The 13,610-nt window shown below is 42.3% G+C and overlaps 1 protein-coding gene across 1 annotated transcript in view; it reads left to right on the top strand.

Annotated features, from left to right (window-relative positions):
* Positions 1 to 2,054: 2,054 nt before the first annotated feature.
* col4a3 (collagen, type IV, alpha 3) overlaps positions 2,055 to 13,610 on the top strand; it is a 40,873-nt gene continuing 29,317 nt past the window's right edge. Inside the window, 2 exon segments of the mRNA XM_036131523.1 lie at positions 2,055 to 2,541; positions 12,455 to 12,511. Of these exon segments, the coding sequence (XP_035987416.1) occupies positions 2,461 to 2,541; positions 12,455 to 12,511 (138 nt within the window). The 5' untranslated portion in view covers positions 2,055 to 2,460.

Here is a 13,610-nt window from a genome sequence, read left to right as displayed (position 1 = left end):
GGATAAATATAGCTGAGTGTCATCAGCATAACAGTGGAAATTAATCCCATGCTGTCTGATAATTTTGCCAATCGGAAGCATATATATAGTAAATAGAATTGGTCCAAGGACTGAACCCTGTGGTACTCCACAAGTGACCCTAGAGTTTGAGGAAGATTTATTATTAACATGAACAAACTGGAATCTGTCCGACAGATAAGATTTAAACCAGCCTAATGCTTTTCCCTTAATCCCTACAGTATGTTCAAGTCTTTGTAGGAGAATATTGTGATCAACTGTATCAAATGCAGCACTAAGATCTAACAGGACAAGTACAGACACAAGTCCATTATCTGAGGCCATGAGAATATCATTAGTGACCTTCACCAGAGCTGTTTCAGTGCTATGATGAGCTCTAAAGCCTGACTGAAACTCCTCAAGTAGGTCATTACTTTGTAAATGTTCACATAGTTGATTAGCAACTACTTTCTCAAGAATTTTAGATAAGAAAAGAAGATTAGATATAGGTCTGTAATTTACTAACTCATCTTGATCAAGAGATGGTTTCTTAAGTAAAGGTTTAATAACAGCTACTTTAAAAGCCTGTGGTACATATCCATTTACCAAGGATAGATTAATCATGTCTAAAATAGGACCACTGATCAAAGGGAATATGTCCTTAAACAACTTGGTTGGGATTGGTTCTAACATACAGGTAGAAGGTTTAGATGAAGCTAAAATTTTAGATAGCTCAGAAAGCTCTACTGCTTTTAAACAGTTCAAACACTGCGCAGGTTCTAAGGATTCCTCCAATGCTGCCTCACTTACTGAGGACGAGGTAATCATGTTTGGGAGGATGCCAATTATTTTATTTTTAATGGAATACATTTTATTTATGAAGAATCCCATAAAATCATTACTGCTAAGAGCTAAGGGAATGGATGGATCAACAGAGCTGTGGCTCTGGGTAAGTTTGGCAACTGTACTGAAGAGAAATCTAGGATTATTCTTATTCTCCTCAATTAATGATGAAAAATATGCTGCTCTAACTCTGCGAAGGGTCTTGTTATACAACAATAGACAGTCCCTCCAGATTAGGTAGGATTCCTCTTGGTGTGTAGAGCGCCATTTTCTCTCCAATTTCCTAACATTGTGCTTCAAGGAACGCAGCTCTGAATTAAACCAAGGAGCCAGCTTCCTGTGAATAATCACCTTCTTTTTCAAGGGAGCTACATTGTCTAATGCAGAACGCAATGAGGAAGTCATACCGTTTACAAAGACATCTATTTGTGAATTGGAAGAAACAACATTGCTGCCATCTACAGGGCATTTCTGCAATACGGAGGATATTAAAAAGGGGACAGACTCTTTAAGTTTTGATACAGCATTATCCGATAAAGATCTACTATAATGGAACCCTCTTTTGGGGGTGGAGAACTCAGTTAGATTAAACTCAAATGTTATTAAAAAATGATCAGATAGGACAGGGTTGTGAGGAAATACTGTTAATTCTTCACAATCAATGCCATATGTCAGCACAAGGTCTAAAGTATGGAGCCAAGAGTGCGTCGGTTTATGCACATTTTGAGCAAAACCAATTGAATCTAGGATAGTTTTAAAGGCTACATGTTATTCAACATGTTCAAGTTATATGTGTGCCGTAAATTTGGTGGCACTACAAATATCTATAGTGTACTTATTGGTGATTATATGCTTCTAATAACAATGAAAAAATCTAAAAAAAAAAAAAAATAATAATTATAATTATTCTAATAATAAAATACAGGTGCCATTTGCCATTTAGGCTTTGGGAAATTCCTCAAAAAAATTATCATTTTCCAATCCAATAAATGTGGTATAATATACATGAGATCAGATAAATATGAAATTAATTTGATGTTAATCCACCTCTCCTTGGTGACGCCTATAAATATTTCTCTCTGATTATTTTCTGGTGTAGCAACTTGCAGACGGTCCCTAAGCATCTGCGGAGCAGCGAGCTCTGCATTGGGTCTAATGTAATTCTCCCAGCGCGGTGGGAGACTCGTTTTGAGGAAACTGCGGTTGTAGCTGACTGTCTGCCTTGCTGTGGTTGCAGAGAGGAATCTGATTTGTAGAATAAATCATCCGCTGATGAGTTATTGATCCGGAAAAGCCGAATTTGTGAATATATTGCCAACTTTATTGAAGTCTTGAACTAACTTTTTTTAACCCAAAACGCAAATGATCACAGTAAAAAGGCTTCGATTAAAAACAAAGTCTCTAAATTTTACCGTCTAACTTTTCCTTTGGGAGTTTTTGTCAAACTGGCTGAACTGCGCTGCAGAGCCGTATGGGTGGGTGTGTAGGAGGTCGGGCTTCCCTCCAAGCTCTCAGTTCCCGACGGAGTCCGCGTCCCGCCACGATCATCCGTGGACTGAGCCGAACCGAACCGAGTCAGCGCTCTCAGCAGCGGAGCTCTGCCGCTCCGTGGCCGCCAGGATGGAGTCTCCAGACGCGCTGAGGAGGAGCATCGCCCCCCTCCTGGTTCTCTGCCTCCTGCCTCTGGGCCACGCCGAACTGGTGAGTGGACCTCTGGTTCTGCAGAACCTCGGTGCTGGGAAGTGGGTCCAATGTTTAATGAGCGGATCAGCAGTTTCCTCCTTTTCTCCAACATTTTATTGGCTTCATAATTCAGACGCATGAGCAGAAGCAGCTGGTTTCTTGGATTGAACTTTAATGTTAATTACTTGTAGATTATTTCTTTATTTCTCATGTTGCTTGTTTATCAGTGTGTGAGTCAGATTTCCCTAAAAACATCATTTTATTTACTTAATGCTGAATAATGAACATGCCTGTTCAAGATAAACAGAAAGAATTATGTGCCTTGATCATATTTTAATAATAATAATAATTAATAATAATAATAATAAAAGCAGTAGTAGTATGAAAGATTATTGTGAAACTAACAGTAATTCCTGAAATAGTTGTTTCTCAGTATTTTCCATTCACACGAACTGTTGCAGCTTTAAAGGAACATTATGTAGAACTTCCTACCATCTAACAGCCAGAGAACAGAGGAACCACTTTCTCTGGGCTGGTTTGCCTCCATCAGAGAAGTTTATGTCTGGTTTGGAGAACCTGAGCGATGCCCAGATGGAGCAGTGGGTGGATGTATGGATGGAGAACCCAGACTCCACAGGGGCAAAGGCAGCTCCTCAATAGTTTCAGTTCGGTTTTTTGTTTTTTTTGGTCTTTTTACTGGCTTGCAACCAGGTCACATGACATGAAAAAAACAACAACATGGCTGCCGTTGCCTTGGAAACGTAAACATTTAAGCACAACTGTGTTTCTATGCATTTTTGATTACATCTCCAGCAAAAAAGTATGCATAACACATTTATAATCTTTCCTTTATCAGTTTTTCTCGATGCTCCAGGTAACCGTTAGCTCCAAAAAGCAGAAATCCTGTTAACATAAATCCAAGTTTGAACAGATTTTCAACATCCTGGACAGACACACGATCCTCATCCCGTCATGTGTCCCATCAGTAATAGTAATAATAATAATAATTATTATAATAATAATAATTAGGCACAGAGGCTCTTCTTCTCTTCTCCTTGAGGAAATGTGATCAATTGTGTTTAGAGTCCAGCTGACCAGATCCATGATTTGTAGTTTGCAGGATGTGTAAAAAGAGGCTCCAAACAGATTGATAGAAGCAGGAAGGGAAACAAGGGAGAGGAGAGAAAAGCATCTGTCTTCAAATCAATGAATATATTCCATCATCTGAATCCAGCAGCGTCCCCTCCCTGTCCTGGAAAAGCAGCAGCCATGACCAGGTCCATGTGGAGCGGTCATTACCTGCCCTCTCCAGGAGGTTCCTACCTGGACGGCGCGCCCCATTCCAGTAAACACCGAGTGGTGATGTGAGGCAGAGCTCCATCATTTCTGCTCAAAGATGAGATGAAATGTCTCTTTTAGCTCCTAATCTGCACAGCGACAGCATCTGCTCTCTTTGATCCATCTTCTAACACACTTATCCTTGCTGGGGTCATGAGGGGTGCTGGAGCCTAAATCCAGCTGTCAATGGGCGAGAGGCGGGGTTCACCTGGACAGGTCGCCAGTCTGTCGCAGGTGAACTTTTAGATAGTATGGAGAATATTTCTTAAAACAGGCGTGATTCCTACAATAAAATCACCCAATGAAGCTCCCAAATTTAGCCATTTTCACCTCTATGAATGCTCATTCTTTGTTTTTCCATCTTTGATTGTGTGTCTGACCAAAAAGCCATTATGGCGACATATTAACATTAAAGACTCTTGATTCTTAATTGAACCTGTATTTACTCCATACTTGATGCTCCTAATTAGGAGACGCAGCCAATCGAAGCTGTTGCTGCTGCTGAAACCAGGATCTTGGTGCTGTAGAGTCTGGATGTGACACTAACCAGAACTCTTCTGCCTGACCTTTATTGAGACAAGGCAGGGTGTTAGCCTGACCTTTAACGGTAGAATGTGGAGAACTGGTTGGATGCTTGAAGGCTCTGGGAGCTCACGCAGGTGAGTGTGGACCACAGGTGAGACGGCGCTGACAGTACCAGCTGTGTTCACTAGGATGGATGTAGAGAAGGCAAAGAGATTTGCGTGAGGACTGTAGAGTAGCACTTAACCGTGGAAATGAGCTCAGTCATCAGGACTCACTCCCTTTGGAGGCAGGAGCCACTCTTCTACCCTGAAAACAAACTCCCAGTCCAGCTCTGCAAACAACACTATAGACTTTTCTGCACTTCTGAATTGTTTTTCTGAAGAGGCGAGGGATCCAGCTTCAGGAGAAGGAAAACCAGGCAGGGTTTTTATTTTCCTTCATCCTGTTCACTTAACCAGGGGATTTTACTTCCAGGCTCCATCAGAATACCCTTAATAACAGCTCCTAGCTCCTGCTCAGAAACATGGAGGATGGAGTCAGAGACATGGAGGATGGAGTCAGAAACGTGGAGGATGGAGTCAGAAACGTGGAGGATGGAGTCAGAGACGTGGAGGATGGAGTCAGAGACGTGGAGGATGGAGTCAGAGACATGGAGGATGGAGTCAGAGACATGGAGGATGGAGTCAGAGACACGGAGGATGGAGTCAGAGACACGGAGGATGGAGTCAGAGACACGGAGGATGGAGTCAGAGACACGGAGGATGGAGTCAGAAACGTGGAGGATGGAGTCAGAGACATGGAGGATGGAGTCAGAGACACGGAGGATGGAGTCAGAAACGTGGAGGATGGAGTCAGAGACATGGAGGATGGAGTCAGAAACATGGAGGATGGAGTCAGAGACATGGAGGATGGAGTCAGAAACATGGAGGATGGAGTCAGAGACGTGGAGGATGGAGTCAGAGACACGGAGGATGGAGTCAGAGACACGGAGGATGGAGTCAGAGACACGGAGGATGGAGTCAGAGACACGGAGGATGGAGTCAGAGACATGGAGGATGGAGTCAGAGACACGGAGGACGGAGTCAGAGACATGGAGGATGGAGTCAGAGACACGGAGGATGGAGTCAGAGACACGGAGGACGGAGTCAGAGACACGGAGGATGGAGTCAGAGACACGGAGGATGGAGTCAGAGACATGGAGGATGGAGTCAGAAACATGGAGGATGGAGTCAGAAACATGGAGGATGGAGTCAGAGGGTCCTTAGCGCCAGTAAGGGGCGTTGTGGTGTTCCAGTGCTGAAGGAACTATGAGAGGAAGCATACAGGCTCCTTTTCCTCCTTCTTCACTGATTGCTTTATTCAGCACTGATAAGGCGACCGCTGATGCACTTCTGCTTTGGCTAAAGAGTCGTTATCGAAAGAAATTTTCAGATGCTTCTCTGTGTGGAGCTGGAATGCAAAAGGTTGGAACTAATTCCCTTCTGATGCTCAGCGTTTATTTGGCCGCTGCATTGGCCCGGCTTTTGGCTGGATGGTTGTGGAGCAGTGCCCCACCCCCCCAACCACAGATCAGTCCTGGAGCAAAGCATTGCAGACAATAATGTAAAAGATAGAAGACGGGATGGAACTGGATCATGGAACCATGGCGGGAACCAATGGGAATGTGCCACAGAGCGTGTGCAGACTTTTCTATATGGAGATGTCGGTAGTGAGAATAGGTGAGTTACTCCACTAAAAATACTGAACTAGCAGAAAAAAAAAGTGACTAACTGAACTAAAGCCCAAAGTATCATCACATGTCTGGAGGAGAGCCTAGGACTGGCCCAGAAGGGTCTGGGGGGCCTCCACATCACATCTACCTTCAGATCCAGTTTCTCTGGGAACACCTGTGGGTCACTCTGTTACCTCCATGACCCAATATTGGCCAAATGTGAGACAACTGATGGACGGCCCCATGAAGCATAGCAGTGAACCGTAAATTAACAGGATCAAATCAGAAGAGTATTCAACCTAAGTCAAAGTTGTTGCTCGTGTTGCCAATGGTGGCCAATAAATCTGATTCTGATAAATAAAACCCTGAGCCACAAATAAACTTCAGATGTCTGGTGGCTGTTCTGTGAAATATAAACCAACACGTTATATAAACCGTGGGCTGGCTTGGATCAAAGGCCTAGTCAAAGTATCTGTGGCAGGAATAAAAAATTGACGCTCTCCATCAAATCTGACTGAGGTTGAACTGAGAAAAAAGTGTCATTCTGTAGAAGTTCAAAGCCGCTGAAGTGAAACCTCAGAAGATCCGCTGCTTCAGGCAGACCTGGTGCTAAAAACTGTCGACTCAGTTTTACATTTTTTTGTTGTAAGAAAATGTTGCAAACGATGCATCATTTTCCTTCCACTTCACAGAAAGGTTTAAAAATCCATCTGAGCTGCAGCCAGAAAATCCAACTTTAAGTCCGTCTGGTTCTCAGCTCCTCTCACCCAGACAGCTTTTCTGTTTGGTTTAGCTCGTCTGCTTTCTGTGGCAGACCCCCCCCCCCCCCCCCCCCACACACACACACACACACACACACACACACACACGCTTGTTTAAGAACAAAGTGTGGACTGCCATTCATGTTCAAACCGTTCTACGGCCCAGCCTAAACCTAACTGACACCTTTAGTCCTAAACATAACCCTTAGCCCAGAAATAAAGCCAGGACCTTCTTCTGGTCCTCACTTTACTTATAAACTGAGCAAAAAGTGTTCTTGCTCTGCTGCAAGTCCCTGAAGACACGTACCTACAGATCAGTGTGTTTCATGCTGATTTCAGCCTCTGCAGTGGTTCTCTGGCCAGTTTGCTTGATCATTAAGTGAACAATAAATATTTTTATTCTGTGCCACATCTTCAAAACCCTGAAAACCATCAGTACTCTGTAGCTCGTTAGCGGAGCCGCTCAGTTTTTTCACAGTATGCAGCATCACATCTGATAGTTTACAGAGATTAAACTACAATCCTGTTTTATGACCTCAGTAAATGTTTGTATTGGGACAGATGCAGCCCTTTATTTTATTTACCATCTGATTTAAACATGTGGTCCTGTTTGACAGAACGGCCTCATTTTAAGTCAGTTTTCCTCTGTTTTTATCACGTTAGTGGGTGTAAAAAAACATTTTGTGGATTGAATTAAAGAGTTGGCGTTTAAAGAATAAAACATGTTTCCGAGATGAGATGGAAATAAACAATTATGGTAAATGTTGATGTACAGTAGGAGTGCTGCTGTAATAAAAAAAAACCTGGATGAGAGATAATGTTGATATCAAAGTTATGTTTGTGCTCCGGCAACCAGTAGCTGTTTTTAGATGATATACAGGTACATCTCCAAAAGTTTGGATATGGTGAATAATCAAAAAAAGGTTAAAAATAAAACAGCTGGACTTCTATTCTGAAGCTGAAGACGTTTCTCTTCCATCCAGGAAGCTTTCTCAGTTTAAAATGTCTGCAGTGGTGAGGAGCTCCAGCTTTAAGGACCTGCAGGATTGAACTTACATTCACCTGGAACTGGTCGCTCCAACAATGGAGAGTCGTTAGGCTCCCAGCAGAAATGTTGTGCTCACGTGCATGGAGGTGTGAGTGGTGGTGAAACTTGGCAGGAATCAATCACTGTGTTGTAAGTTTCTGAAAGTTGAAAGCTGAGCCCTCCTCCTCTGTTAAAAGTTGTTTTTTCTCGCTTTACGTAAATGGCTTCCTTCACCCTTTCTCAAACCTGCCAGCAGGTGAGTGATAAGAACCGGCAGAGAAGTGACTGTCCTGGTTGTTACTGTTTGGGTTTCAGCTTAGAGATCCTCTGAGGGAAACTCAAGGTAGGCTCCATGTAGGCAGGCCTTGGAGGCAGCAGACACAGGGTAAGTACTTAGAGCAACCACAGCTGACGGCCAGGTGTCTGCAGGACTCCACCTCACGTTGCACCTGATGAGGCAGGCGACGATGAAGCACTGAATCCAGAGCTTCATCTTTTAGCTCGGCTCCCTCTTCACCATCACTGAATGGAGGAATGTCTTCATCACTGCAGGTGAAGCTCTGGTCCTCCTGTCCCGTCTTCACTTAGGAACAAGACCCCAGAATACTGGAAGTCCTCTGCATCGGATGGAGAGTCCTTGATCCTGGAGGGAGTATTTCACCTTGTCCTGACTGAGGACCGTAGCCTTAAGGCCCATTCATACCCTACATTTGGCCTACACGTCCGTATTTCTGTCCGTACGTTCTATCCGTTGACTCCTTCATACCTCCGTCCGTTGAGGTGCGCAATAACCAATATTTCCTCTAGGTGGCAGTGCTGAGCGCCAATGATTCGTCACTGATCAAACATGGCGACGGTCCAAGACGTGATTTTGTTGTATTTGCTCCATAAGTAAACTTTTTGTTTGTCCCTGTGCCCCGGACACGACACATCATATGTGTGGGTAGTTGCGGACAAGCTCCGCAAGTCATTCCTCGAATCTCACCATTGTTTAAAGCCCAGAATTATAACCTTCTTCGTGATTTTGTTGACATTTTGTACTACAAACTCAATAGCGCCCCCACCGTTTCCGGTAGTATTGCTCCGTATTGATCCATTTCGTCCGTAATCGTAAGCTCCCAATTTTCGTGTCAAAGTACTGACGAAATCGACGGTTAGAACGTATGAAACACTCCACACGTATCCGTATCCGACTTTTATGTGAGGTATGAATGGGGCTGAGTCGCATCTCAGCAATCCAATTCACTCTGGAGGTCATGCAGAATAAACTACCAGAACCACATCATCTTCAAAAAGCCCCACAAAGATAAGACCCTGAACTCTTCAAACCAGACACCTTCTCTCCACAACCACAGCTTCAGACCCTGAAACGGGGTAAGAGACCAGAGACCGGTCCGAAAACGGGCAAAACGCAGCGAACCCAACGGCCCCCACGCTCCTGCAGCAAACCACCTCTGTGAATTGTGCTCCTGTGATTAAAAAATAAAAAGACATTGTAAAATCCTTTCAAATATCAATAAATTTGTTAAAGTTTGAATAAGAGAGAAAGGCATGATTTAAAGTTTCACTTTCCTAAATGCTAGCATTTTCATTATGTTATTTAAAACTTTGTTTAAATTCCGTCTAAATTAGCATCTTTTAAAAAATCACAAATTCTCTTCCAAGTCACAGAGATGACTGAAGGCTGAGGGGAAAAATGCGCAGTCAATAGTTTTCATGGAAGTTGCGGGACATGTTGGGGCAACGCTGCAGGCGACCAGAAGATAAGCAGTCTGTCTCCATGGCTATCGCAGGAAGAAGACAGGTTCACCTGCAGGATACACAAGGTGTTTGGGTTTGGCCCCCAGAGCGCTACCTCTGCAGAGCTGCCACCATGAGAAAGCACGCTAAGGTGTAAACCAGACATGTCAAAGAGCAATTTGCTGCTGTTAGCAGTATTACAGCTGCTGGAAACTGAGACCCAATAAAGACATTAAAGCATCAGCTGACAAACATGATGTGGTGTTGTTAGGATGAGTGAAATATGGGGTTTCCCATCATCTTGGTGAAACATTCATGGACATCTGGATCCTTTATAACTAACCCACAAAACGGACCTGAAACGTGCGTCACTTTCCACTCAGAAGTCAGGATCTATAAAAAGAAACATGAGGGGGAACGAGGGGGTCCTCACAGCATCTCTGACCAAGAGACAATAATCGCGTTTCCACTGACCAAAAAATGGCGTAAATTGTAATTATGAAAATTTCTTTGTTTAGTGGAAACACTGCAATTTTGAAAAATACTCCTATTTTTTTATAAAAAGGTTTTTGTGCTAGGATGAGGTGTTTGTCAGCCATATTGAAATTGGTATATTTGGCAAAACTGCAGTGGAAGCAGTTTTGTTAGCATCACATGAGTCACATGATCAACAGCCGGACGTTATTACTGGTGAAACAGACAAAGAAGACGACAGGAAGTAGTAGCAGGATGATGGCGCAGCATGCGTGGATTCACCAGGAGACGGCGGGTTTTACATTTAGTTCGTGACGGGGGGTTTACCAACATAGTAGAGTCAAAACAGCAAAGAAATTCAAGCATTTACCAACAACCTGAATAAAGGGGAGTTCCACAAGCCGTGGCAAATATTATGTTCAAAATGGAAAACTCTGAAACAGAAATACCTGGCGGAGAAGAGAGAGCGCGGCAAGAGGGGCGGCGGTGGAAAACATAAAATTTGCGTGTATAAATGTATGATTTTAATTGCATTTCTTATTTAATGGAAACACCGCAATTGTGAAAATGTGTTTCCTCTAAATTAGCAGAACATCAACGATGTTTTACACACATTTGTAATGAAAACGCAGCTACAGATGGCAAAGTGGTGTTTGGCCAAAATGCCGCGTTAGACTCGGAGCATCGCGTTCTGCTATGACCTACAGGGAACAGTGGCTAGAACCAGCCAGGTCCAAACCAGCTCTCCAAACTCCAGAGAGCAGAGCAGGTGCTTTAATCGCGGTCGGCTGCACATGCAGCGTCGCATCGGCGTCCCGTTGGCTTCCTAAAATGCTTTTCTTTCTAACCATGAGGCTTTCCTCCATCCGATATCTAAAGCAGCAATCAAACAATCAAGTTTCCTTTTTAACAAGAGCAGCTTCATGAGGCTTTCCTGCGACTTAAAACATCACTTTTTTGACAAGTTCTTTGCAGACAACATGTGTGCATTTACCTCTGATTTTACATTTAATAAACTATTTTCTCTGGATGTTTTCTCAGTTTCTTTGCTTTTTCTCTGTGGTTGTTATTACACTATGAAGAAAATCATCAGCTGACCCATTTTGCGTCGACCATTTATGGTTGAATCTTGGCAGAACCTGAGGAGGAACCACGTACATAAGCTGTGATCTATGCGCATGCGCATGGATTTATAAATCTGAATTTGTTTTGGCGTACATACGCTTTTACTGTGGATTCTATGCAATATTTTATAAATGGCTACCTTTACATGTAATCATAATAAAGGGCCAATCGGAATAAAAATGCATCATGTAAACAAGCCAATCGTGATATTGTGATTGAATTAAGACCAATCATAATTAAATAGTAATCCGAATTAGAGGACTGGTTTATGCCGATTGATAATCCGATCAACGTGCTTCTACATTCTTGTCAGGATCAAGTTACTCCAAATTCGGCAAACTGGCCCGACTGTGCATGTGATACAACCTTTCTGTTTGCGACAGTAAAAGAGCTCAAAATTAATATTTATTTAGTAAAGTCAACTGTAATTAGAAACTGGAGCAAGTCCAGCCTGGGCGCTCAGAGGACAAACAAACTCGTATAAAACGGCATTGTTTACTATTTTTCTGTTCAGCAAAGACTGAAGCTCTTCTTCTATGGTTTTATTTTGGTGGGGGAATTTGATAATTGCACATGTCAGAGTGGTTGAATTCTGAATAAAGCCAGGTGCATATACACGTGTATTATGATCAGAATAATTGATAATGTGGCCATATAGACGGTACAATACAATTCTTTTTTTTAATCTGAATACATTTCAATCCGATCTGGAAATTATGTGGATGTATCTAGTGAGACTTCTGGGCAGCAAGAGTGTTGATCGCATTATGAACCAAACGCTGATGACTGAAATATGTCTCTTCAGGGAAATCCTGAGGCTCAGTGCAACAAACTTACAGAGAACAATAATGGGGGTGGCGGCAGGTATGGAACTCGACCTTGGTTCTGGTTCAGGTTCTGGTTTTGGGACCGGACTGCTGCTACTAAAGCCCTAACAGCAGAAACAGTTTCATGTTTTAATTCTGTGTCGTTGAGTCAGTTTAAAAGTGCTGCTTTAGGTCATTTAATGTTGGTTTTAACTGTAAGGCTTTATATGTAAAGCCTTTTTAGCCCAGCTCATAGAGGATTATGGGTGAAACGATGTTTCCAGCTGCTGAGCTGTTAATGCAAAAATGTAAAATCCTGAACCTGAACCTGAATCCTGGACTTGTGATGGTTGGCCTTAAATCCCGTTTAACGCATTGTGTCTTTGTTGTAACGCATTGTGTCTGTTGTTGTTCTTGCCTGCAGGCCTGCCACTGCACCGGGAAGTCCCTCTGCCACTGTGATGGAGTCAAAGGCCAAAAGGTGAGCAGATCTCCTCACAGACTTTCTGATTTACATTTTCCTGTCAGGGAAAGACGTCCCCATACCCTGAAGCATTCATGTTACCTCAGGTCTGGTGAAGCAGACATTTGGCCATCGCCACTGTAGAAAACCGTGCAGTGATGTTTTCTGTCGTAAAACCTAATTTTCCTCCTTCTTCTCATCTCGGTTTCTAACTCTTGTTCGCCATCATCCCAGCCAGACGCATCTCGGCCGTCTTTACCTCCGCTTCCTGTAAACTTTGGGCTCCACTTGGGTCTCAGTCACACACACGGTTCTGTCCTGCTACAGTTACGCAGTTAATAAGCTGCACTATTCTTGGTGTTATATAAGAGAAAAATGACACAGTTCCAAACTATATATTTAATTGGAAGCTAAATATTTAGCTTTAAATTAAGTATTTAGTTTGCTAACTAAATATTAAACCTGATGATGATGATGATGATGATGATGGCAAGCAAAATGTTTAGCTAATATGCAAAGCCGCTTGCCGATAAGTGGAAGTGGACCAAATCAAAAGCCATCCTCTATATAAACCAGTTAGCAATAGCCAGCTTTTATTTTGGTAGTCCACTTCTGCTTTTCAGCATGTGAAATTGCTAAATATTTAGTTAGAAAGCTAAATATTTAGCTCCAAACTTAATATTTAAATTAAATGTTAAGTTTGGAAACAAATATTTAATTTGAAGCTAAATATTTAGCTTGCTAGCTAAATATTTAGTTTGAAAATTAAATATTTTGTTTGGAAATAAAATGTGAAGTTTAGAAATAAATATTTAAATTGAATCATAGTATTAGCTTGCTAACTAAATTTTTTTAGTTTGCTAATTAAATATTTAGTTTGGAACTGTGACATTTAGGAATGAAATGGTGAAAGTAAGATTTTGAAACTGTAGAAATAATTCCCCATACTTATCCTTCATGTTGAGGGAGTTGTGATTGTGTAGGAAATGACGTAAATTTCAATTTAGTCTTATTGGTCTATGTAGTAAAGTGATCATGAAATTATGTTATAATTATAGTTTTTGGTCTTTGTTAGCAGTGAGTCTTAATCCTAAAACCTAAACTTAGATAAAGGCTT

Source organism: Fundulus heteroclitus, unplaced genomic scaffold (genome assembly GCF_011125445.2).
Source record: "Fundulus heteroclitus isolate FHET01 unplaced genomic scaffold, MU-UCD_Fhet_4.1 scaffold_44, whole genome shotgun sequence".
Lineage (NCBI taxonomy): Eukaryota > Metazoa > Chordata > Actinopteri > Cyprinodontiformes > Fundulidae > Fundulus > Fundulus heteroclitus.
The sequence above is the reverse complement of the archived record's forward strand: the minus strand, read 5'-3'. Positions and strand labels throughout refer to the sequence as shown.